Consider the following 26,616-nt stretch of genomic DNA (forward strand, 5'->3'; position numbering starts at 1 on the left):
CCATAGTGGATCTAACATAATAGTGAGAGTCCAGTCCATAGTGGATCTAACATAATAGTGAGAGTCCAGTCCATAGTGGAGAGTCCAGTCCATAGTGGATCTAACATAATAGTGTGAGAGTCCAGTCCATAGTGGATCTAACATCATATTGTGAGAGTCCAGTCCATAGTGGATCTAACATAATAGTGAGAGTCCAGTCCACAGTGGATCTAACATAATAGTGTAAGAGTCCTGTCCATAGTGGATCTAACATAATAGTGAGAGTCCAGTCCATAGTGGATCTAACATAATAGGGTGAGAGTCCAGTCCATAGTGGATCTAACATAATAGTGAGAGTCCAGTCCATAGTGAATCTAACATAATTGTGAGAGTCCAGGCCATAGTGAATCTAACATAATTGTGAGAGTCCAGTCCATAGTGGATCTAACATAATAGTGAGAGTCCAGTCCATAGTGGATCTAACATCATATTGTGAGAGTCCAGTCCATAGTGGATCTAACATAATAGTGTGAGAGTCCAGTCCATAGTGGATCTAACATAATAGTGTGAGAGTCCAGTCCATAGTGGATCTAACATAATAGTGTGAGAGTCCAGTCCATAGTGGATCTAACATAATAGTGAGAGTCCAGTCCATAGTGGATCTAACATAATAGCAACTTAAAGAAAACATGATCCGAGCAGCAGATCATCACAGTCCGGCTCGTTAACTATGTGAGACTCGAAGTGGTGGGCCAGCGAGCGCCTGTTCTCATAGCGTCCTGGGCAACATTTTGCCTTTCTAGAAGAAAAATGCCCTACGCTAGCGTTGTTTTAGCCTCTTGGAACCGTTCAAATCAAGAATAGGAAAACATTTTCTACAGAGTTCCTCAAGAAGTAATCAAGAAGTGACCGCCATGACCGCATTGTGACCCACGATGAGAATGAGTGTGACACCCCTGGACTCAAACGTTGGTGAGGTCACTGACCAATGAGAGGAGGCTTGCCGGCTCACAGTCACTGATCCAGTTCATACTAAAGATGCTTGTCATGCTTCTGAGCCACTTCTTTCACACAAATGCCATCCAAACAAGCCTTTTTTGGCATTGTTTTGTGCACTTTGGAATGGAAAAAGGCAGAAGGAATTGTCCAAAAGGTCTCGGTAAGACGATCAATTAAGAATCAGGGCAGGTACAAGGGGACTAGTCCAAGTGTGGATTGGTTAATAATTGATTAAGTGTGTAACATTATTATGTCGTGGAGTGTAAGGTAAACCAAATGTCTACCACTTGTAAAACTACCTTGTTGGAGGCCATCTCGCTGACAGAGTGACGGGTCTTCAGGGTCTCCAGTTGTTCCAGGCACCAGTCCAACTCGTCCAGGGTCTCGATGGCCAGCTGCTGGTGGGGTTCCTCTGTGTCAGACCCAAAGAAGGAGGAGTTAACTCCAAAGCCATCCACATAGAGCATCCGGGAAGTATTCACAGCGCTTCACTTTGTCAACATTTTGTTAAGTTACAGTCTTATTCCAAAAAGGGAAGACATTCATTTTTGTTCTTAACATTTTACAGACAATACTCCATGATGACAATGTCAAAAGTTGTCTTTTTTATTTATTTGCAGATTTATTAAAAATAAAATAAAAAATAAAAATACATGTACATAAGTATTAACAGCCTTTGGCAGAAATTCCAGCCTCAAGTATTTTTTAACACGATGCCACCAACTTGGCACACCTATCTTTGGGCACTTTCTCTCTTTCCTCTTTGCAGCACTTCTTAAGCTCCATTAGGTTGGATGGGAAGGTTTTCATCCAGTATGTCTCTGTACATTGCTGCATTCATCTTAGTCTAGTCAGGGAGGTGACCAAGACCATGGTCACTCTGTCAGAACGACAGCATTCCTCTGTGGAGAGAGGAGAACCTTCCAGAAGGACTTTCCACCAATCAGGCCTTTATGGTAGAGTGGCCAGACGGAAGCCATTTCTTAGTCAAAAGTTGGCCAAAATGCACCCGAAAGACTCTCAGACCATGAGAAAGTAAATTCTCTGGTCTGATGAGACAAAGATTGAAGACTTTGGTGTGAATGCCAGGCGTCATGTTTGGAGGAAACCAGGCACCGCTCATCACCATGCCAATACCATCCCTACAGTGAAGCGTGGTGGTGGCAGCATCATGAAGTGGGGATGCTTTTCAGTGGCAGGAACTGGGAGACTAGTCCGGATAGAGGGAAAGAAGAATGCAGCAATGTACAGAGACATCCTGGATGAAAACCAACACTTACCATCTAACCCAGGGGTGTCCGAAGTGCGGCCATTTGCGGCCCGCAGCTAATTGTTTACCGGCCCGCCAAACATTCTGCAAAAATTGCAAAATTGATAATATTGCAAAAATGTAAAAAAACATTTAAAAAAAAGTGGAATGAGGTGAAATCTAACAAGAAAAAAGTTGCAATGTTGACACAAAGCTGCCATGCAGGCTGTTTTTTTTCTTTTGTCTTTGTTTATTTTTCTTTTTTTTGCCATTGCTAAAAAAAAAAAAAAGACTAACAATATATGTTATAATGAATTATTACTTAAAAAATATCACTTTAAAATGTTTTATGTGGAAAAACATTGCATATATTGTGTGGTTGCCATAAAAAAACATCAAAGTTTTATTTGACAAAAAAGCATAATACAAACAAAATAATAGCTCGAAAGTAAAATCGACAGATATATCTGAAGTTGATCTCGTAATTTAAGTGTTAAAAAACTAATAAAAATGTATGACTTTATGAGTGGGGGACCTTTTGGATCCCAAATATATTTAGTAGGATTTTATTTAACATTTCACTGTGATTACTCAAAAATATTAAAGAATTAAGATCAATGGTGTCCTGCATTATTGATCTTTTAGGGCTCTAATTACTAAATACTGCATATTTCAGTTTTAATATAAAAAACAAAGTTGTCTTTCACAGAAAAGGCATAAAACCTTTTTTTTTTTTTTTTTACTTTATATCAACCTGAAGTTGATACAGAGATTTACTGTAAGCGTTAAATAAAAAATAATAATAATTTGACTTATTTTTTACATTTTAATGACTGAGACCCTTTATAGTCCCCGGGAGCCCTAAATGTTAAAAAAAATCCATATATTTTGTTAAGGTTTGAAAATGAAAAATATCAAAATGGCCCCCGCATGCTTAAATTTTTCCGTGTACGGCCCTCAATGGAAAAAGTTTGGACAGCCTTGATCTAACCTAATGAAAATTGAGTGGTGCTGCAAAGAGGAAAGAGAGAAAGTGCCCAAAGATAGGTGTGCCAAGTTGGTGGCATCGTATTCAAAAAGACTTGAGGCTGGAGTTGCTACCAAAGGTGCATCAAATAAGTATTGTGGCTGAGGAGTTCACATTAGTCACATAATGTTGGTTTGGACCTCTGTACGTATGATGAGATTATCGCAAATCTTAAAGCTGCAACTTTTAATCAAATTTGAATAATAGCATATTGAGACTGATTTGGTGGATTTAAAGATTCCTTCTTTACAAATGATGATGTATATTTTAACTGTGGGTCTCTGTCCATAGGCTGTACTCTTCTAGGGATTACCCTTTTGCAGAACGACCTCTGATATTAACAAAAGAAACTATAATGTCACATAAAATTGTCTGTTAATAAATACATAAATAAAATACAATAAAATCAATCAATCAATTGAGCAAAGGCTGTCAATACTTATGTACCGTATTTTCCGGACCATAGGGCGCACCGGATTATAAAGCGCACTGCCGATGAATGGTCTATTTTCGATCTTTTTTCATATATAAGGCGCATCGGATTATAGGGTGCATTAAAGGAGTCATATTATTATAATTGTTTCCTAAATGTAAAAGACTTCCTCGTGGTCTACATAACATGTGATGGTGGTTCTTTGCTCAAAATGTTGCATACATTATGTTTTACAGATTATCTTCAAGCCGCTTTCGGACAGTCGCTTCAGGATGCGCCGTTTTGTGGGCGGTCTTATTTACGTGCCTCCACTTCAACAGCGTCTTCTCCCCGTCATCTTTGTTGTAGCGGTGCAGCGTGCAAGGACGGGAGTGGAAGAAGTGTCAAAAGATGGCGCTAACTGTTTTAATGACTTTTAGACTTTACTTCAATCAATAACGGAGCAGCATCTCCTCATCCGTGGCTCACTAGTGCAACAACAACACCCGGATATGTGTCCCGTGAAAAAACGTCAGAGCGGAACTCTCTAATAACTAAGGTTCCTTGGGTGAATAATGTAAACTCACTATACCGGTATGTTTTAGTGCTTTCATGGTGAGTTTACTGACAGATATAAGTAAGTAACACTACGCATGCAGATCCCAAATACAGATCAGCAGGTACCAGAAGGTAAGAAAAGTTGCTTTGGCATAATATAGTGAAATAAAACGCCAGATAATATGTCTTACCTTATACACACACACCATAATAATACTCCTATGTTGATGCACAGTACAATCCATCAAGCGGTGTGGCTTCATAGCTTCACTTTAGTTTTTTTTCCCAATTTGTCGCACTTTTATTATTTCATTATTTTTATCTTGCAATTTTACTTTTTATCCGAACCCTTTTACCGTATTTCTTTTGCACTATCTTGTTTGGCTTATGCATTGTTTATGTTCTTTGTTTGTTTTTGTTTTGTTTATTGCTCTATGCTTTTTAACCTGTAAAACACTTTGGTCCAATTTAAAAATTGTTGTAAATGTCCTATATAAATAAAGTTGCCTTGCCTTGCCTTACCAAAGTCGTACTAAAACATTTTGATCGATTTTCGAGCGCCGTGTGTAATGTCCTATATTTTCAATGGAACATATACAATTTTGGTGTTTTTTTACTTGAGTCATATTGCAGTCTACACGTATCTCTTGTGTGTGTCTGCCATCATATTGCAGTCTACACGTATCTCTTATGTGTGACTGCCATCATATTGCAGTCTACACGTATCTCTTATGTGTGACTGCCATCATATTGCAGTCTACACGTATCTCTTATGTGTGACTGCCATCATATTGCAGTCTACACGTATCTCTTATGTGTGACTGCCATCATATTGCAGTCCACATGTATCTCTTATGTGTGACTGCCATCATATTGCAGTCTACATGTATCTCTTATGTGTGACTGCCATCATATTGCAGTCCACACGTATGTCTTATGTGTGACTGCCATCATATTGCAGTCTACACGTATCTCTTATGTGTGACTGCTATCATATTGCAGTCTACACGTATCTCTTATGTGTGACTGCCATAATACTGCAGTCTACACGTATCTCTTATGTGTGACTGCTATCATATTGCAGTCTACACGTATCTCTTATGTGTGACTGCCATCATATTGCAGTCCACACGTATCTCTTATGTGTGACTGCCATCATATTGCAGTCCACACGTATCTCTTATGTGTGACTGCCATCATATTGCAGTCTACACATATCTCTTATGTGTCAGTGCCATCATATTGCAGTCTACACGTATCTCTTATGTGTGACTGCTATCATATTGCAGTCTACACGTACCTCTTATGTGTGACTGCCATCTACTGGTCACACTTATCATTTCACCATGTACCAAATGAAATTGCTTCGAGGTCGGTAAGCAAAACCAGAATTTTTCCGTACATTAGGCATAGGGCGCGCTGTCGAGTTTTGAGGGAAAAAAAGGATTTTAACTCCGCCTTATAGTCCGGAAAATACGGTACATGTGTTTTTTACATTTGCAAATACTAATTTTAAAAAATAACTTTTCACATTGTCATAATGGGGTATTGTGTGTAGAATTTTGAGGACAGTTAGGCTGTGGAAGAACAGAAGCCCTGTGACTACTTAGCAGACACACTGTATATTGAACAATTAATCTAAACTTGAACTTGTCATCCTTTCTTGGTAGATTATGTCGTGGCAATGTTTGCCAGTGAAAGTCTAAGGGCCGATCACTGACCTGCGAGACTGGTCTTGCACATGGATGGTGGGTTGCTGCCCGAGGATCGAGTCCTGTGGACCCAGATTGATCAGATTTCACAGTCACTTGCAGGCCCGTGCAAACATTTCCCAGAAGCACCTACTTGCTGGCCGGCCGATCTTGCTGGCCGGTGATGACAGCAAAGTTACTCCGGACCGTCCTCAGGCTGGCCAGGACCTGCGAGGCGAGCAACGGACCGTGTTCACCTCACCTGACACTATCACGCTCGTCAGTGTGTGACTCGGGGGACATGATCTTGACCCACATCTGCTCCGCTCTGGCACTACTCTGTTTTGGTGATGTAACCTGTCACTCCATCTGTCGTCGCTGACTCGGCACTTAAAGAAAGTCCTCTGTGTTGCATTGTGGGGTGTTTTTTTTGTACCATGAGAATACCATCTGTGTGTGTTCATGTTGAGGGACTCACCTGTGCAAACGGTGTGACAATCATGTCTTCTGTATGTCTGCATGAAAGGACACAACAGACCAAACAGGACACACGTGCTCAGTGTTGAGATTGTAACACACAATAAATACATGAACTTGGAATGTTCCGACAGCATGCACTGGTCTGAAGCATTAGGTACACCTGCTCGCATGCATCTAAACAGTGTTGTTGTGTTCATTGCAGTTGTACCTCAACTTAAGAGTGTCGGCTTATTGTCACGCTTCGAGTTGCAAGCACACATTTGAGTGACTATCGCCCCCGCCGTCACTTCCGTTCATTTGGAACATGCATATGATGCAATGTGAAGCATCACATATTCCCAGTTGTTTCATTACAGCACGTCCGAAAAGGAGTAGGACAGGGGTGTCCAAACTTTTTCCACTGAGGGCCGCACCCTGAAAAATCAAAGCAAGCGGGGGCCATTTTGATATTTTTTTATTTAAAAAACCAATACAATATATGTATAAAAAATATACATTTAGGCCTCCACTCAAGCTTGATCCCGGGGCCCCCAACGGGTTTTGGTCAAAAAAATATTAAAAATGTGTCATTATTAAGTATTATTTTTTAAATTATTATTCAAGTTTTAAATCTCTAGATCAACATTAGGTCTACCTGTCAATTTAACGCTTTTAAAGATTTAAGTTGTATGCTCTTTTTGTCAAAGAAAACCCAGTTTTTTTATGGAAAAAACACAAAATATGCAATATTTTCACCCAATAACATTTTTAAGTGGAATATTTGAGATTATATAATAATTGGAGCCTTAAAAAGGTCAATAACTCATAACACCATTAATTTTAATTCATTATTTTTTTTGAGCAATGGCACTTAAAAACAAATCACACTAAAATTATTGAGGATCCAAAAGGGTCCTACTCATTAAAGTGTTAAAAAATAAGTTATACGTTTTTTTTACTGTTTACTTTTAACACAATAATCTCGAGATCAACTTCAGATCTATCCGTCAATTATAAGTTCTATTGTTTTTTATGTTTTTGGTTTGTTCGTTTTAGGCCCATCTTTAAAAAAAAAAACAACAGGTCAGTTTTTTATATGGCAAACACAAAATATGCAACATTTTCCCCAAAAAATATCTCAAAGTGGAATATTTAATGTGACGTAATTGGAGCCTTGAATAGGTCAATAATTCATAATGACATTGATTTTGATTCATTATTATTTTTTTAAAGAAAGAAACAGCCTGCATGACAGCTTTGTGTTATTAGAGTAAACATTGCAACATTTTCTTGTTACTTTTAACCTGTTTTCTCTCTTATACCACTTTTTATGTTTTTTATTTTTTTCAATAGTATTTTTAAAATGTGCCGTGGGGCCGTTAAAAAATGACCTGCGGGCCGCAAATGGCCGCACTTTGGACACCGCTGGAGTAGGAAGAAGCTGAGCTTATTTAATCCTACCCCTTTTTATACCATAGCAATTGTATCCCATTTCATTGTTCTCTGTAACAAAACAGTGAATAAATAAATAAAAAATAATAATATACCATAGTAAGTAAACAAATATTAAATACATACATTATCTTTAAGTCTCTTAAAAACCTCTAAAGGCTTAGTGGCCACATGCGTGGACAGCACCTTTTAGCTCTTATTTCCAAAATTGTGTACACTACTAAATTGGGGTCTTATGGCCACTTATGTGGACACTTATACTGCCATCTGGTGGTGTCAGAAGAGTATAACATACAATGGAATTTGGAAAAAAAAAGGTGTAAAAATAAGAATTAGCATGTCACTAAACATGAAGTATACGTTTGTGTACTTATGGACTAAGTACATCAGGGTTGTCCAAAGTGCGGCCCGGGGGCCATTTGCGGCCCGCAGCTAATTGTTTACCGGCCCCCCACACATTCTGCAAAAATTGCAAAATTGATAATATTGCAAAAATTTAAAAAAACATTTAAAAAAAGTGGAATGAGGTGAAATCTAACAAGAAAAAGTTGCAATGTTGACACAAAGCTGCCATGCAGGCTGTTTTTTTTTCTTTTGTGTTTGTTTATTTTGCTTTTTTTTGCCATTGCTAAAAAAAAAAAAAAGACTAAAAATTTATGTTATAATGAATTATTACTTAAAAAATATCACTTTAAAATGTTTTATGTGGAAAAAATATTGCATATATTGTGTGGTTGCCATAAAAAAACATCAAAGTTTTCTTTGACAAAAGAGCATAAAACAAACAAAATAATAGTTCAAAAGTAAAATCGACAGATATATCTGAAGTTGATTTCGTAACTTAAGTGTTGAAGTAATAAAAAAAAACTAATACAAATGTATCACTTTATGAGTGGGGCACCTTTTGGATCCATAATATATTTCATGGGATTTTATTTATCTTTTCACTGTGATTACTCAAAAATAACAATTAATTAAAATTAATGGATCTTTTTAAGGCTCTAATTACTTCACATCAAACATTGCTTTCTGAATGTTTTGGGCAGTGGGGGAAATACTGCATACGTCAGTTTTATTATAAAAAACAAAGTTGTCTTGACAGAAAAAGCATAAAACCTTTTTGGTTTTTTTAACTTTATATCAACCTGAAGTTGATATACTGCAGAGATTTACTGTAAGCGTTAAATAAATAAATAAAAAATAATAATTTGACTTGTTTTTAACATTTTAATGACTTAGACCCTTTATGGTCCCCGGGAGCCCTAAAGGTAAAAAACACCCAAAATCCATATTTGAAAACTATCAAAATGGCCCCCGCATGCTTTAATTTTTCCGTGTGCGGCCCTCAGTTGAAAAAGTTTGGACACCCCTGCTCTAAAGGCTTAGTGGCCACATGCGTGGACAGCACCTTTTAGCTCTTATTTCAAAAATTGTGTACACTACTGAATTGGGGTCTTATGGCCACTTATGTGGACACTTATACTGCCATCTGGTGGTGTCAGAAGAGTATAACATACAATGGAATTTTGAGGAAAAAAAAGGTGTAAAAATAAGAATTAGCATGTCACTAAACCTGAAGTACACGTTTGTGTACTTATGGACTAAGTACATCATATCAAAAAATGATTCTTAGTTTTTATTCTAATTAGGGTCCAATAAGCCCAAATAGCAAAGAGAAATAAAAAAACGCATGTAAACAAACAGCTTGGGCTGTAACTGAATCATATTAGTACACCAGCATCGCGGCAAGAACATACCGTGGTCGCCCTTCGACTTTTTACTTGTTAATGGACTAAGGATGTAACAATAAACGGTATAATGATAATTCACGATAAAATTCTACATAGTTAGTAATACCATCTAAATTTTTAATTACTGAAAAACCTTCATTTATTAATGCATTGTAGGCAACACATTGTCAGGCGCATGCGCACTAGCGTCGTTTCTCTTGATAATCATGGCGGACTAACGACACGGACTTTGCCGCTGGGATTTCCCCTAGGAGTAAACGGAGCCGAGTTGTTATGTATTGCTATATGTAGTTGACGACACAGACACAAGGGGGCAGTAACGCTCTATGATTTATTATATATATAAATAATATATATAGAGATGTCCGGCTTTTTTTTGCCGATAATCGGCCGATAATATCGGCAGTCCGATATTATCGGACATCTCTATGATTCCCCATTAATTCCTATCAATTCCCATGGACGGTGTCCAACTTAGAATAATCAAAAAATGGTCAGTATTTCCAAACTTCCCCAGCTTAACTTCCCGTGGTAAATTTCCAGAAAGTTTCCGGAAATTTACCGGAAACTTTCCACCCCTTTGCAACTCTAATTACATGTGCAGTGAGGTGTACGTTATTTCTAAAATCAGCATGCACTAACGAAACCCCTTTGCATGTTTAAGTATCTATATGGAGCGCACGGACGCGAGCAAAACTATTGTGGGATTATAAAGCATTTAATCATGGATATAGTGGTATAGTACATGTGTAATGAAGTGTACATTGTCTTTAACATCAGTACACACTACAAGGAGGATGCTATTTTCTTAGTTGCTCGGTCGCTTTTTACGCGCGAAAAATGGACGCAAGACACGTAAGTTAACTTCATCATTTGTGTTTCCATGAGTTCCCGGCGAGCAGACAAAAGCTGTCTTTGATCTTACCAAGCAAAATTATTGTAAAACTCCGCTGTGTAGGATGGGAAGCGACATGAAGGTATCGGTTTCTTTGATGTATTGTAATCCACAGGAAGATTTTGTCTTGACCCGAGATCTACAAAGCGGAGAGGAAGCAGGACCTGCCCCCCCCCCCCCCCCCCCAGGCACCTTTTCTCTGTTTACGACCCCCCATCCTTTAGAAACAGCTGTTGCCATGTAATGGCTTATTAGTGATTCCCAGAGTCCAATAAAAGTCTGCGGGCTTTAGAGCGTTTTCTATTCGGGCTCCAGTACTCTGGAATGCCCTCCCGGTAACAGTTAGAGTAGAGATGCTACCTCAGTAGAAGCATTTTAAGTCCCATTTTAAAACTCATTGGTATACTCTATCTCAGGGGTCACCAACCTTTTTGAAACCAAGGGCTACTTCTTGGGTACTGATTAATGCGAAGGGCTACCAGTTTGATACACACTTAAATAAATTGCCAGAAGTAGCCAATTTGCTCAATTTACCTTTAACTCTGTTATTATTAATAATTAATGATATTTATCTTTGTGGAAACACTGATCATCTTAATGATTTCTCACAATAAATATATATAGAAACAGATAAATATCAATATGCAACCCTTTATTTTTATATTTTCTCTAAGTGCACATTTTTCAAATTGAACATTTTCAAATGATCACTTCTAAGACAGTCTTGTGAAATCACAATATCCCATTTTAACTAGCCAGCCACTAACATTTTTTAACAAATCATGAATTACTTTGCACCATCTTTGTACAAATAATAACTCATGTAAAATACAAAAGTAAACTCTCAAATTTTTAAATCATGTCACACTTTAAACTGGACACCAAATCTGTTATCTGTTTCTTTGTCAGTTAGTGGGAAGCCTGGCATTGCATGCTGTTAACTAGTGTGTTGTACTCTGGTGTGTAACTTGACACTGCAACTCTGAGTGAGTCTTGCAGATGTGCATCAGTGAGGCGTGTTCTGTGTTTGCCAAAGATAAGATTTTTCCTCATTGTTTGTGGAACCTTCTTAATCTTTTGGACATATTTTCACAGCAATCTGGCCTTAAGCTTAATTATGATAAATGTAAAATGTTAAGGATCGGAAATCTAAAGGGAACGTCCTTTCGAATGGAATGCAAAGTGCCTGTTTTGTGGACAGATGGACCAGTTAACATACTTGGTGTTGTTGTCCCAGAAAATCTGGAAGATCTAGGCTCAGTGAATTATGATAATCGACTAAGAAAGATGGACAAAATTATGCAATTATGGAAAGGGAAATCCCTAACCTTGTATGGTAAAATGTCTATTGCCAACTCATTAATTATTCCTCAATTTATTTATTTGTTTTTGTCATTACCAGCTCCACCACAAAACTTTTTTAAGATTTATGAGCGGAGGGTCTTCGATTTTGTCTGGAACGGCAAACCAGAAAAGATTAAAAGAAAGGTTTTGTACAAAGAGTATGAATATGGGGGCCTGAAACTTCTCAACCTTGAAGCTATGTGTCTGTCTTTAAAAGCATCAATTGTTCCAAAGATGTATTTAAACATTGAGTGGTATACAAATGTCCTGTTGGACAAAAAACATGTACTGTATCAAAAGAAATTGTATCCTTTTTTACAAGTGATCCCCTCCCAGAGAGTCTGCTGGGAAACATGGCGGGGTTCATAAAGGAAACAATCCACTCATAGTGGTGTTTTCAATTTTATGTGCCAGAAAAAAGAGACAATATTTTGCAGCAGTTAATATGGATGAACTCTAATATTGTAATAGATGGAAAGCCTTTCTTTTGGAAAAATATGTTTGAAAGAGGAATAATTTTTGTCAATGATATTATCAATGAGAATGGTAAAATTATGAAGTATGATGAATTTAGAGCTATGTATGGTGATGCTTGCTCAAGCTTTTCATTTTATCAACTAACTGGAGTAATTGGGAAAAGATGGAAACAAATAATTAATTATGGAACTACTAAATTATTAGTTTGTAAACCTCTAATAAGAAATTCTAGTTGGCAAAAAGGAACTAAAATAAATAGAAAAATATATAATTTTTAATTAATAAAGAAATCTTTGAAGGCTGCCTCATACAACACAAATGGAAAATGGGAGGACTTTTTTGACTGCCCGTTGCCATGGGATGCCATATTCAAACTAATCTATAAAACCACTATCGATGTGCAAAATCGTTATTTTCAAATTAAAATTATTTATAACTTCTTACCCACAGGGAAAATGTTAAAATTATGGAATATGACAGAGTCAGATGATTGCCGATTTTGTTGTCAGGAGCCTGAATCCACCCTGCATCTGTTTTGGTATTGTCATATTGTGTCTTTGTTTTGGGTGGAAGTTGAAAAAATGTGTTTAAGGATTGGTTTGTTTATGAAGCTTAATGTGGTTTCTGTTATTTTAGGAGAGTTCATTGACAATCATGATTTAGTCAATTTAATTATAGTACTCTGTAAAATGTTTATTTTTAAGGCCAAAAACAGATATTCACTTAGTATTACTTTCTTTAAAACATTTATTCAGTATTTTCTAACTTTAGAAAGTTACATGGTTGAAAACGATAATGATGCCAAAAAACATTAAAAAAAAGATGAGAAGTCCTCAAAGGCTTATTTTGAAAGTATAATTATGTTTATAGATTATATGATATCTGTTGTTGTGTTCCCTAATTTGAGTGACATGGACATAATCTGGACTGTACATAAATGCTTATTTTGAAAATGTAATTTTGTTTATAAATTATATGCAATCTGTTGTGTTCCCTAATTTTTTTCTGTGTACATGAATGAAGGTGTGTGTTGCTGAGTCCGACTTGGACATTATCTGGACTGGGCCTGGTTTAAAAAACCCTTTAAACAAATCTAATTTCATTGACAACCTGGACTGTTGAAGATAAGGCCCTTTTTTAAAAAATAAAATAAAATAAGATAAATAAATAAAAAACATTTTCTTGGATAAAAAAGAAAGTAAAACAATATAAAAATAATTACATAAAAAAATAGTAATTAATGAAAATGTTAGTGGACCAGCAGCCTATACAATCATGTGTGCTTCAGGGACTGTGTCCCTTGCAGATGTGTTGTCTATGTTGTGGGAACCAGAATATTGGTAGCAGAAAGAAATAACCCCTTTTGTGTGAGTGGGTGTGGATGAGTGTGCATGGGGGAGGTTGTTTGGGTTGATGCACTGATTGAAGGTGTATCTTATGTTTTTTTCTATGTAGATTAAATTTAAAAAAAAAAAAAAAAAAAAAAAAAAAATTATTTATTTTTTTTTTTTTTTAGAACAGGCCCACGGGCGACTCATCTGGTCCTTACGGGCGACCTGGTGCCCGCGGGCACCGCGTTGGTGACCCCTGCTCTATCTGGTATACTTTGTCCCAAACGCCATCAGACTGTACAACTACTCCCTCCCTGGGAGGTACTAGGATGACAAGGGATGCAAAACAATAACATATACCCCCATTATTTATTATTTACTTTTTACTTTTAAAACTATATCTCAATTATGTACACTGCTGCTGGAATTCTACAAACCCCGTTTCCATATGAGTTGGGAAATTGTTTTAGATGTAAATATAAACGGAATACAATGATTTGCAAATCCTTTTCAACCCATATTCAATTGAATGCACTACAAAGACAACATATTTGATGTTCAAACTCATAAACCTTTTTTTTTTTTGCAAATAATAATTAACTTACCATGGCTGCAACACGTGCCAAAGTAGTTGGGAAAGGGCATGTTCACCACTGTGTTACATGGCCTTTCCTTTCAACAACACTCAGTAAACGTTTGGGAACTGAGGAGACACATTTTTGAATCTTCTCAGGTGGAATTCTTTCCCATTCTTGCTTGATGTACAGCTTAAGTTGTTCAACAGTCCGGGGGTCTCCCTTGTGGTATTTTAGGCTTCATAATGCGCCACACATTTTCAATGGGAGACAGGTCTGGACTACAGGCAGGCCAGTCTAGTACCCGCACTCTTTTACTATGAAGCCACATTGATGTAACACGTGGCTTGGCATTGTCTTGCTGAAATAAGCAGGGGCGTCCATGGTAACGTTGCTTGGATGGCAACATATGTTGCTCCAAAACCTGTATGTACCTTTCAGCATTAATGGTGCCTTCACAGATGTGTAAGTTACCCATGTCTTGGGCACTAATACACCCCCATACCATCACACAGGTTGGCTTTTCAACTTTGCGCCTATAACAATCCGGATGGTTCTTTTCCTCTTTGGTCCGGAGGACACGACGTCCACAGTTTCCAAAAACAATTTAAAATGTGGACTCGTCAGACCACAGAACACTTTTCCACTTTGCATCAGTCCATCTTAGATGAGCTCAGGCCCAGCGAAGCCGACGGCGTTTCTGGGTGTTGTTGATAAACGGTTTTCGCCTTGCATAGGAGAGTTTTAACTTGCACTTACAGATGTAGCGACCAACTGTAGTTACTGACAGTGGGTTTCTGAAGTGTTCCTGAGCCCATGTGGTGATATCCTTTACACACTGATGTCGCTTGTTGATGCAGTACAGCCTGAGGGATGGAAGGTCACGGGCTTAGCTGCTTACGTGCAGTGATTTCTCCAGATTCTCTGAACCCTTTGATGATATTACAGAGCGTAGATGGTGAAATCCCTAAATTCCTTGCAATAGCTGGTTGAGAAAGGTTTTTCTTAAACTGTTCAACAATTTGCTCACGCATTTGTTGACAAAGTGGTGACCCTCGCCCCATCCTTGTTTGTGAATGACTGAGCATTTCATGGAATCTACTTTTATACCCAATCATGGCACCCACCTGTTCCCAATTTGCCTGTTCACCTGTGGGATGTTCCAAATAAGTGTTTGATGAGCATTCCTCAACTTTATCAGTATTTATTGCCACCTTTCCCAACTTCTTTGTCACGTGTTGCTGGCATCAAATTCTAAAGTTAATGATTATTTGCAAAAAACATTGTTTTTATCCGTTTGAACATCAAATATGTTGTCTTTGTAGCATATTCAATTGAATATGGGTTGAAAATGATTTGCAAATCATTGTATTCCGTTTATATTTACATCTAACACAATTTCCCAACTCATATGGAAACGGGGTTTGTATCTCTTCTACAGTGTCCATTGCCATAAATCATGCAAATGAGGGCGATGACATCCTCTAGCAACTTCTAGCGTGTTTAAGACAGCCAATGTCTGCTTTCCTTGCTGAGGGGGGGCAACATTGATTTCAGATGCAAGTGTTTTGAGTTAAGAGCTCCGTCACAGAACCGACGAAGCTCGTAAGTTGAGGTACTACTGCATTTCTTTGCATACCCTTCTAGTATTCGATCTTATTAGAATAAGCACGTGTACCTAATGAAAAGTCCCGTGAAAGTGTAATAAAATGATCAGAATATCTGTAAGGCATATTAAACTCTTAATACTAACACGAATGTCATTCTTGAGAATACACAAAAACAATCAATGCCATGCACTGTTGATGTTGGGGGAGGGAACAAAACAGGGTGGGCGGAGCAAGACGATGGAAAACAACAATACAAAAACAAATATGGCCTTTCACATCTCATGCATGTGGAAATAAAAGTGTTTTGACGGGAACCAAAAGGGGTCAAAGGTGAATGAGGTTTTAATGTCGTGGAGGTTTTAAGTGACAATTGACAGGAGGGAATAACGGAACACGGCCATGAAGCCGTCGAAAAGGGAAGACATGAGAGGGCTTCAGGGAACAAAACCAGTGATTAAATAAATAAATGTATTTATTTTTAACACATTGGTCTCACCGAGATGATAACCAGTTGACCTCCCAGTGCTTCAAGCTTTCTTCCCTTCAAAAACAGACAGGCATGAGGCGGTGAGAGGGCCTGCACTTTTTAGTGCTTTAAGTCCTTTTTCAACACCTGACTCTGTTTTAGGACCCTTCTACACTAAGCCGGCTAAGGTTATCCAGGCTATATCCCACCTAACCTTATTGTCAGAATAATTGGATCGAAGTTATCACAAAACTTTGTGCTACATTGAGTTCAGCGAGAAGACAAAAGCTGTCTTTGATCCTTGTAAAACTCCACTCTGTAGGATGGGAAGCAACGTGAAGGTGTTCCGTTTCTTTGATGTATTGTAATCAACAGAAATATATTGTCTCGACCTGAGAACTACAAAGCGGAGAGGAAGCAGGACCAGACTCCCCTCCAGGCACCGCTTCTTTGAACTGTTTTACGACCTTTTCTTTGAACTGTTTTAATCAGAGGAAATGGCTGTTTACGACCCCTGTCCCTTAGAAACAGCTGTCCAAATAAAAGAGGAGGCGTACAATCTTTCGTCAGAGCGTGGTGAGACTGTGCAAAGAGTACAGTCCAGACGTCTCTCCTCAATTGAGCCAAATTTAATTCTGACTCTGTTTAATTCCTTGCTTCTTGTCTTGTTTAATAGATGTCATCAGTGTTTGAACCTGTCCACACACACCCACAATGCCACCGTTTAAGACCCCGTTTCAACACTATTGCCACATTTCTTTTAACAGCACACCTTGCTTTCCTCGCCATCAGCAGCTGTTAGACTATTGTCGTCAATCACACCTGAGCCATCATACATGGATCATATCTTTAATGGACGTGTGGAAGTAAACAATGTGATAAAGAACATTTTACAACAATCAACCTAGGGATCTAGACATCTGGTCAGGACTCTGTGCCTGTAGGCTGAAATTGGTGGTCGTACTTGACGGCTGCGACCACTTCATGGCTTCACAATAGTTGTGGAGTACAAAACTAGACGTTGAGTAATAATAATAACTGTCCAAATGCATTCGCTGTTTACTGTAGTACTCCCTCGTCCACGGGAGCCCGCATTCTCGTTGTCTCCGCTTTGACGAATGGACCAAGTTTTTCGCTGAGTAGAATCGCAGCTGACCTGGACATTCGAAAGTTCTCTTGCCATTGTTCTGGCACAACACACCCGTTGACAAACATATCCCACCGGGCTGCCGTTCTTCCAGGCCTGGTCCAAAACCGTCGCTACGAAATAGCTGCAATCGCCAGTTGATCCGCCGTTTCTTTTCTGCTCTGCCCCCCTCTCCTTCGTGGAGGGGGGGGGGGGGGGGGGGGCAGGTTCGGTGGCCACGGATGAAGCGCTGGCTGTCCAAAGTCGGGACCCGGGGTGGACCGCTCGTATGTGCATCGGTTGGGGACATCTCTGTGCTGCTAACCTGTCTCCACTCGGGATGGTCTCCTGCTGGCCCCACTATGGACTGGACTCTCACTATTATGTTAGATCCACTATGGACTGGACTTTCACTATTATGTTAGATCCACTATGGACTGGACTCTCACTATTATGTTAGATCCACTATGAACTGGACTCTCACACTATTATGTTAGATCCACTATGGACTGGACTCTCACTATTATGTTAGATCCACTATGAACTGGACTCTCACACTATTATGTTAGATCCACTATGGACTGGACTCTCACTATTATGTTAGATCCACTATGGACTGGACTCTCACTATTATGTTAGATCCACTATGGACAGGACTCTCACACTATTATGTTAGATCCACTATGGACTGGACTCTCACTATTATGTTAGATCCACTATGAACTGGACTCTCACACTATTATGTTAGATCCACTATGGACTGGACTCTCACTATTATGTTAGATCCACTATGGACTGGACTCTCACTATTATGTTAGATCCACTATGAACTGGACTCTCACTATTATGTTAGATCCACTATGGACTGGACTCTCACACTATTATGTTAGATCCACTATGGACTGGACTCTTACAATATTATGCTAGATCCACTATGGACTGGACTCTCACTATTATGTTAGATCCACTATGGACTGGACTCTCACACTATTATGCTATGGACTAGACTCTCACAATATTATGCTAGATCCACTCGACGTCCATTGCACCGGTCGCTGCGGTCCCCTCCAAGGTTTCTCATTGTCCCATTGGGTTGAGTTTTTCCTTGCCCTGATGTGGGATCTGAGCCGAGGATGTCGTTGTGGCTTGTGCAGCCATTTGAGACACTTGTGATTTAGGGCTATATAAGTAAACATTGATTGATTGATTTCCTTCTCTTAAACGCAAAAAGCCGCTGCCTGACCAGGGCTCAGAACATCTGCAGAGACTCCTCCCACCCCCATCAAGGACTGTTTTCATTGCTGGACTCTAGAAAGAGGTTCCGCAGCCTCCGTGGCAGAACCTCCAGGTTCTGTAACAGCTTCTTCCCTCAGGCCGTAAGACTCTTGAACGCATCATAATAATCCCCTCAATTCCCCCCCAAAAAACAGATTAACTCACTGGAATATAAAGACAATATAACATACATCCATAAACCTGGATGCATATGAAAAAGTGCAATATATTTATCTGTACAGTAATCTATTTATTTATATCTACTCTACTAGGACCCTACTCAGTGGCCTAGAGGTTAGAGTGTCCGCCCTGAGATTGGTAGGTCGTGATTTCCACCCCCGGCCAAGTCATACCAAAGACTATAAAAATGAGAGCCATTACCTCCCTGCTTGGTACTCAGCATCAAGGGTTGGAATTGGGGGTTAAATCACCAAAAATGATTCCTGGGTGCGGCACCGCTGCTGCTCACTGCTCCCCTCACCTCCCAGGGGGTGAACAAGGGGATGGGTCAATTGCAGAGGACAAATTTCACCACACCTAGTGTGTGTGTGACAATCATTGGTACTTTAACTTTACTTTAATATCTGCACCTTATTGCTCTTTTATCCTGCACTACAACAAGCTAATGCAACAAAATGTTGTTCTTATCTGTACTCCATCCATCCATCCATCTTTTTCCGCTTATCCGAGGTCGGGTCGCGGGGGCAGCAGCCTAATCAGGGAAGCCCAGACTTCCCTTACCCCAGCCACTTCGTCCAGCCCTTCCCGGGGGATCCCGAGGCGTTCCCAGGCCAGCCGGGAGACATAGTCTTCCCAACGTGTCCTGGGTCTTCCCCGTGGCCTCCTACCGGTCGGACGTGCCCCAAACACCTCCCGTTCGGGTGGCATCCTGACCAGATGCCCGAACCACCTCATCTGGCTACTCTTGATGTGGAGGAGCAGCGGCTTTACTTTGAGCTCCTCCCGGATGACAGAGCTTCTCACCCTATCTCTAAGGGAGAGACCCGCCACCCGGCGGAGGAAACTCATTTCGGCCGCTTGTACCCGTGATCTTGTCCTTTCGGTCATAACCCAAAACTCATGACCTTAGGTGAGGATCGGAACGTAGATCGACCGGTAAATTGAGAGCTTTGCCTTCCGGCTCAGCTCCTTCTTCACCACAACGGATCGATACAGCGTCCGCATTACTGAAGACGCCGCACCGATCCGCCTGTCGATCTCACCATCCACTCTTCCCTCACTCGTTAACAAGACTCAGAGGTACTTGAACTCCTCCGCTTGGGGCAAGATCTCCTCCCCAACCCGGAGATGGCACTCCACCCTTTCCCCGGCGAGAACCATGGACTCGGACTTGGAGGTGCTTATTCTCATCCCAGTCGCTTCACACTCGGCTGCGAACCTATCCAGTGAGAGCTGAAGATCCTGGCCAGATGAAGCCATCAGGACCACATCATCTGCAAAAAGCAGAGACCTAATCCTGCAGCCACCAAACCAGATCCCCTCAACGCCTTGACTGCGCCTAGAAATTCTGTCCATAAAGGTTATGAACAGAATGGGTGACAAAGGGCAGCCTTGGCGAGTCCAACCCTCTCTGGAAACGGGTCCGACTTACTGCCGGCAATGCGGACCAAGCTCTGACACTGATCAGACAGTCCGATACCCCATACTCTCTGAGCACTTCCCGGGGTACACGTTCGAATGCCTTCCCCAAGTCCACAAAGCACATGTAGACTGGTTGGGCAAACTCTCTTATATGTACTGTAAAGTTCAAATTTGAATGACAATAAAAGGAAGTCTAAGTCTAAGTCCAAGTCTAAGTCTTAAGATATTCAAGTGTGATTTCCACAAGCGTCTGTACATGTAGAAGAAGGAGAAACACGGTCATGTCTGGATGACTCGCCTCCATCTTTCCAGTGGTTAGCTCCGAGTTACGATACCGCTTGTTATGAAGCTGGCTGTGGCGCGGTCTTTCTGGCATGACTTCCTCTCCGAACTCAGTTTGTAAACGATCGATGAGTCCACACAGAGCTAAGAGTTGGAGATTCAAGAAATACACGGCGCGCTTACCCGTGTAAAAAATGATCCAAGGAGGGGAACCTTAAACGGTGGTTTAGTGTGGCTGACACGGGGCTTAGGCTAAATCATTATTTGTTTAAGGAGTTATCCGGCTTAATGTAGACAGGGTCTTAGAGGCACAACACATACTAAAAACAACCAGGAAGAACATCAATCAGACAAGTCTTTCTGATTGGTTGTGATTGTTGCAAATGGAAATAATGCCCAATGTAGTAAATTGTGAGCTTTGTGACGGTGGCACGTTACTCTCAGCTGTAAAAGCTGAGTGGGCCCAGAATTGTGGTCAGGTCAAACTACTCAACAGTCTCAATGCAAGCATCCAGAGAAGAATTGCACAACCTATAGATCCTACGCCACAAAGAGTCAGAACAAAGTGCTCCTTATTTTGACCGAAAATAAACGCCCGGCTAGTACTCACAGGTCAGTTGCAGTGGATGAGTTCTTGGAAGGACCTTTGGGGGACAGGTCAAAGTCTGAGTCCGAGCGGTAGAGGAAGGATTCCCGCCGCTGGCTGTGGGGGAAGTTGGCCTGTAGGACCAGACCAGAGCCTGGGCTGGTCTGTGGGTCCAGGGGACTGCGCCCCACTGACAAGCCATTCTCCACATCGAAGCTGCAAATAGAGAGGTTAGGGGTTACATCAGACTGGTGGTACGGTATACCGCAATACTTGTTTGAACAACAACAAAAGAACAACATCAGCAAACACGATGTGTACAAATATGATAGGAAAAGCAGAGAATCAGTTAGTGAAGTAAATATTAATAACACAGAAATGACAAAGAACATTATTACACTACAAATGGAGCAATACAAATACCAATAGCAATATCACTATTGATAATGAATAATAACAATAACGACCTCAATTATCAACAATACAATTGTTTCAAATGCAACAAGAAAAATAGATACAAAAGAAAGCAGATAAAGATGGGGGGAGAAAGAGGAGCGGACTATATTAACCTCATAGATTGTTATGGTAAAAATAGTTTAAGGTTTTAAAAATAGGTTAAAGTTAAAGCTTTAGTACCAATGATTGTCACACACACACTAGGTGTGGCGAAATTATTCTCTGCATCTGACCCATCACCCTTGTTCACCCACTGGGAGGTGAGGGGAGCAGTGGGCAGCAGTGGTGGCCGCGCCCGGGAATCATTTTTGGTGATTCCGAGGACTAGGCACGGGAGAAGCAGGAGACAACCAGACCCCAAGCGGGCAGAAAACAGAAAGGAGGAGAACACACCGACACACAAGGCCAATAACCCAGCATTTCGCTGTCCCCTTTATTTAGAAAAGTATCGAAAACCAGTACCAAAATATTGGTATCGGGACAACCCTACAACCACCTTGAATTTTACCGCGGTTTATCGTTATACCGTTACATCTCTAATCCGTGGTGACGTTGCTGAGCCGAGGCGCACGTTGAGCGTGTCAGCACGCACTCAGAGCACATACAAAAGCAAAAAACATTGGGTAAACATTCAAAAAACAAGCATCCTGATCTGCACAAGGAATTTAAAGAGCGAAAGGTAATGTAGTTGGCTAGCTCCCCTGCTGTGCACATGTGGATACGTAGACACGCACACAGCTGCTTGGCTTGACGCCAAATATTAGCGCGGTCAAAACCGCCCATGTAGTGTAAATGAATGCAAGTGAAAATAAATAAAAATTGAATTTCCTAACAAATTCCCACAATTTAATTTGTGTTTTATCTTTAACAATGTGTGTTTACCTGCTACATGTCTTATCAGTGTAGTTTTAGCCATAGTATTGATATTAGTATTTACTAATGATTTTAACCGCGGCATCTGCCGCGACTGCCCTCGTCGTTCACCGTAATACCCCAAAAATTGACCAACATTTGCGGCAAGAACGTGCCGTGACCGTCCTTGACATTTTACTTGTTAATGGGCTAGGGATGTAACAGTAAACAGTATAATGATAATTTGCGATAAAATTGCCGACGGTTAGTAATACCGTCTAATTTTTTTTTTTTTTACCGAAAAAAAGGTTAATTAATTAATGCATTTTAGGCAACACGAAGTTAGGCGCATGCGCACTAGAGGTGTTTGGCTTGATAACCATGGCGGACTAACTACACGGACTTTGCTGTGGAGATTTCCCCTCGGAGTAAAGAGCCTAGCGCTGGGTTTAACGTCATTTTCCCTCGCTTCACGCAGTGTGTTTGAGAGCGCACTGCTGTGTTTAGATGGAGACTGGTGTGGACAATATTGGAGACACTTGTCCATTCAGGTGACACATCATTTTGTTAATGTTCCTATACAACATATTTCTGGTCAAACTCTTAATGGATATGTACTGATACAGCATCTACATGTACTTAAATAAATGTGCATAACTCAACGAACTTAACATTTTTTTTTTTTTTTTTTTAAAACCTCCCTCTATCAAAATGTAAAAGGATTAGGGTTAGGGTTTTTGTCATTACATGATGCCTCTACCTCTAGTAGGGTAACCCTAACCCTATTAGAGATAAAGGCATCATGTAATGACAAAACGCTGACAAGCTGATACTGTTAAAGAATAAAAAACCTAATATTTGTCTTTAGATATATGGATAATGTTTATCTATAGTCTTTTTATTAGACATTACAAATGACATGATGGTATTATGTTCACACCCCAACACTGCTTCACCTAACAATCAGTAATTGTGATTTTAATATTACGAACCACGTTTCCATATGAGTTGGGAAATTGTGTTACATGTAAATATAAACGGAATACAATGATTTGCAAATCATTGTCAACCCATATTCAGTTGAATATGCTACAAAGACAAAATATTTGATGTTCAAACTGATAAACATTTTTTTGCAAATAATCATTAACTTTAGAATTTGATGCCAGCAACACATGTCAAAGAAGTTGGGAAAGGTGGCAATAAATACTGATAAAGTTGAGGAATGCTCATCAAACACTTATTTGGAACATCCCACAGGTGAACAGGCTAATTGGGAACAGGTGGGTGCCATGATTGGGTATAAAAGTAGATTCCATGAAATGCTCAGTCATTCACAAACAAGGATGGGGCGAGGATCACCACTTTGTCAACAAATGCGTGAGCAAATTGTCATACAGTTTAAAAAAAACCTTTCTCAACCAGCTATTGCAAGGAATTTAGGGATTTCACCATCTACGCTCCGTAATATCATCAAAGGGTTCAGAGAATCTGGAGAAATCACTGCATGTAAGCAGCTAAGCCCGTGACCTTCCATCCCTCAGGCTGTACTGCATCAACAAGCGACATTAGTGTGTAAAGGATATCACCACATGGGCTCAGGAACACTTCAGAAACCCACTGTCAGTAACTACAGTTGGTCGCTACATCTGTAAGTGCAAGTTAAAACTCTCCTATGCAAGGCGAAAACCGTTTATCAACAACACCCAGAAACGCAGTCGGCTTCGCTGGGCCTGAGCTCATCTAAGATGGACTGATACAAAGTGGAAAAGTGTTCTGTGGTCTGACGAGTCCACTTTTCAAATTGTTTTTGGAAACTGTGGACGTCGTGTCCTTCGGACCAAAGAGGAAAAGAACCGGATTGTTCTAGGCGCAAAGTGTAAAAGCCAGCATGTGTGATGGTATGGGGGTGTATTAGTGCCCAAGACATGGGTAACTTACACATCTGTGAAGGCGCCATTAATGCTGAAAGGTACATACAGGTTTTGGAGCAACATATGTTGCCATCCAAGCAACGTTACCATGGACGCCCCTGCTTATTTCAGCAAGACAATGCCAAGCCACGTGTTACATCAACGTGGCTTCATAGTAAAAGAGTGCCGATACTAGACTGGCCTGCCTGTAGTCCAGACCTGTCTCCCATTGAAAATGTGTGGCGCATTATGAAGCCTAAAATAGCACAAGGGAGACCCCCGGACTGTTGAACAACTTAAGCTGTACATCAAGCAAGAATGGGAAAGAATTCCACCTGAGAAGCTTCAAAAATGTGTCTCCTCAGTTCCCAAACCTTTACTGAGTGTTGTTAAAAGGAAAGGCCATGTAACACAGTGGTGAACATGCCCTTTCCCAACTACTTTGGCACGTGTTGCAGCCATGAAATTCTAAGTTAATTATTATTTGCAAAAAAAAAAAAAGTTTATGAGTTTGAACATCAAATATGTTGTCTTTGTAGTGCATTCAATTGAATATGGGTTGAAAAGGATTTGCAAATCATTGTATTCCGTTTATATTTACATCTAACACAATTTTCCAACTCTAATGGAAACAGGGTTTGTATATATACATATTAATCCTGCCTCGAACGAAAATATTGTTGCCTTGGTGCCCTTCTAACTTGCCTTGGTGCCCTAAAACATGAACTTTCCTTTAAGGAAACACTTGCCTTGACCTTAAAAAGTTACAATTCAAGGCCTGTGATTGTATTCGTCTTAAAGCACAGACCAAGACCAACAATTTAATAGAATGTCAATAAAGCTTTCTACTCTACTGTAACCTAACCCTAGATTATGGCAGGCTTTATGCAATATGTCAAGTTGTAAATTATCCTTTGAGTCCTATAAGAAACATGTATGGCAAGATATTTTGTTATAATTAAACCACTGACATTTTTTTGTGGTGCCCTTTATTTTGAAAAGTATCAAAAAGTATCGATATACAGGAGCGGTACCAAAATATTGGTATTGGGACCACCCTGCGTCAGACATCATGCATCTGATGGTAAAATGTGTGTTGGAAGTTAGTTCTGAGTGCTCACTTATGTGTACTATAGACACAATTCCACGGACAATGGGCCACAAAAATGAATATAAAACACAATAGCCCCAATTTAGAATATCACAAGCTTTCACCGCGCTCAAATAATGTAGACTTTTATCTGTAAAACAGGAAAAGCGCAGCGCTAAAGGAAGAAAAAACCCATTATGAGCGCCACAATAAAAGCCCCAAATGACACACTGCAGAGGGCGGGGAAGTGTTGTGCACTGAACTTGGCGTTAGGTTTCAAACTGCCGCAGCAAAAATGAGCCTGCAAAGACAAAGAGAAGGTGCTGAAAGCAAAACGTGAGAGTTGAAGTGGCTGTGTGAGAAACATGTTGTCATGGTCAGCGTGATTACGTGCATGCAGTGGAGCCTCTCGGTCTGTCAAAGCCTCAAAGTAAATAAAGGAGGCCTCCAAAGTGCCAAAACGGAGGTTAAACTGCCATCGTGCGACGCCTCAGCTTCACAAGCCTGTTTTGCTTTTTGTGATGACACCACTGAAGCCACAGAGGAGTAGCAGTGACCGCAAAGAGCAACAACATATGATGATGACCAATGAACACTAACTACTATGTTGCCATGTTAAGCAGAACACCTGTCTGTCCTGGATGCTAAGCGTCTATAACAGGGGTCTGCAACCTGTGGCTCCTCAGCCTCCGAGTAGTGCACAGGTGTCAAACACAAGGCTTGGGGGCCAAATCTGGCCCGCAAACACCCGTAAATGATATGTGTCAATAAAGTACTTCATATTTTCTCACTAAATGTAATGGATTTTTTTCATTTTGACAGAAAAATATATGTACTGCTTGAAATTGCGTACCTTTTAAACATTAATAGTATCCAATATTGTAACAAATAATACAGTATATTCTCATACTTTCCAAACAGGTTTTTGTCTAAACAAAAATAAATACAAATACTTAACTTTACAGCAAACATACCCATCAAATTAATAAAAATGACAATACATTTTACGGTGTATTACTGTAAATGGAAAGTTGCTGCATTTGTTTTTACGGTAGAAAAACTGGCAGGGAAGTTGCCAGAATAAAAAAAATAACTTGTACTGTTTTTCCATCAACAATATAATGTTGTAAAAAAACAATGTCAATTTAACACAAAAATT

General features: G+C 39.9%; 1 protein-coding gene across 1 annotated transcript in view; it reads right to left on the bottom strand.

Annotated features, from left to right (window-relative positions):
- Positions 1–26,616, bottom strand: part of LOC133631452 (cAMP-specific 3',5'-cyclic phosphodiesterase 4C-like) — a 244,300-nt gene that overhangs the window by 35,520 nt on the left and 182,164 nt on the right. The window contains exons 3-7 of the mRNA XM_062023653.1: positions 21,171–21,362; positions 6,394–6,430; positions 6,070–6,143; positions 5,946–5,998; positions 1,278–1,390 (exon numbers count right to left, since the gene is read on the bottom strand). Coding sequence (XP_061879637.1) covers positions 1,278–1,390; positions 5,946–5,998; positions 6,070–6,143; positions 6,394–6,430; positions 21,171–21,362 — 469 coding nt within the window. The remainder of the gene's footprint in view (positions 1–1,277; positions 1,391–5,945; positions 5,999–6,069; positions 6,144–6,393; positions 6,431–21,170; positions 21,363–26,616) is intronic.

Source organism: Entelurus aequoreus, linkage group LG16 (assembly GCF_033978785.1).
Source record: "Entelurus aequoreus isolate RoL-2023_Sb linkage group LG16, RoL_Eaeq_v1.1, whole genome shotgun sequence".
NCBI lineage: Eukaryota > Metazoa > Chordata > Actinopteri > Syngnathiformes > Syngnathidae > Entelurus > Entelurus aequoreus.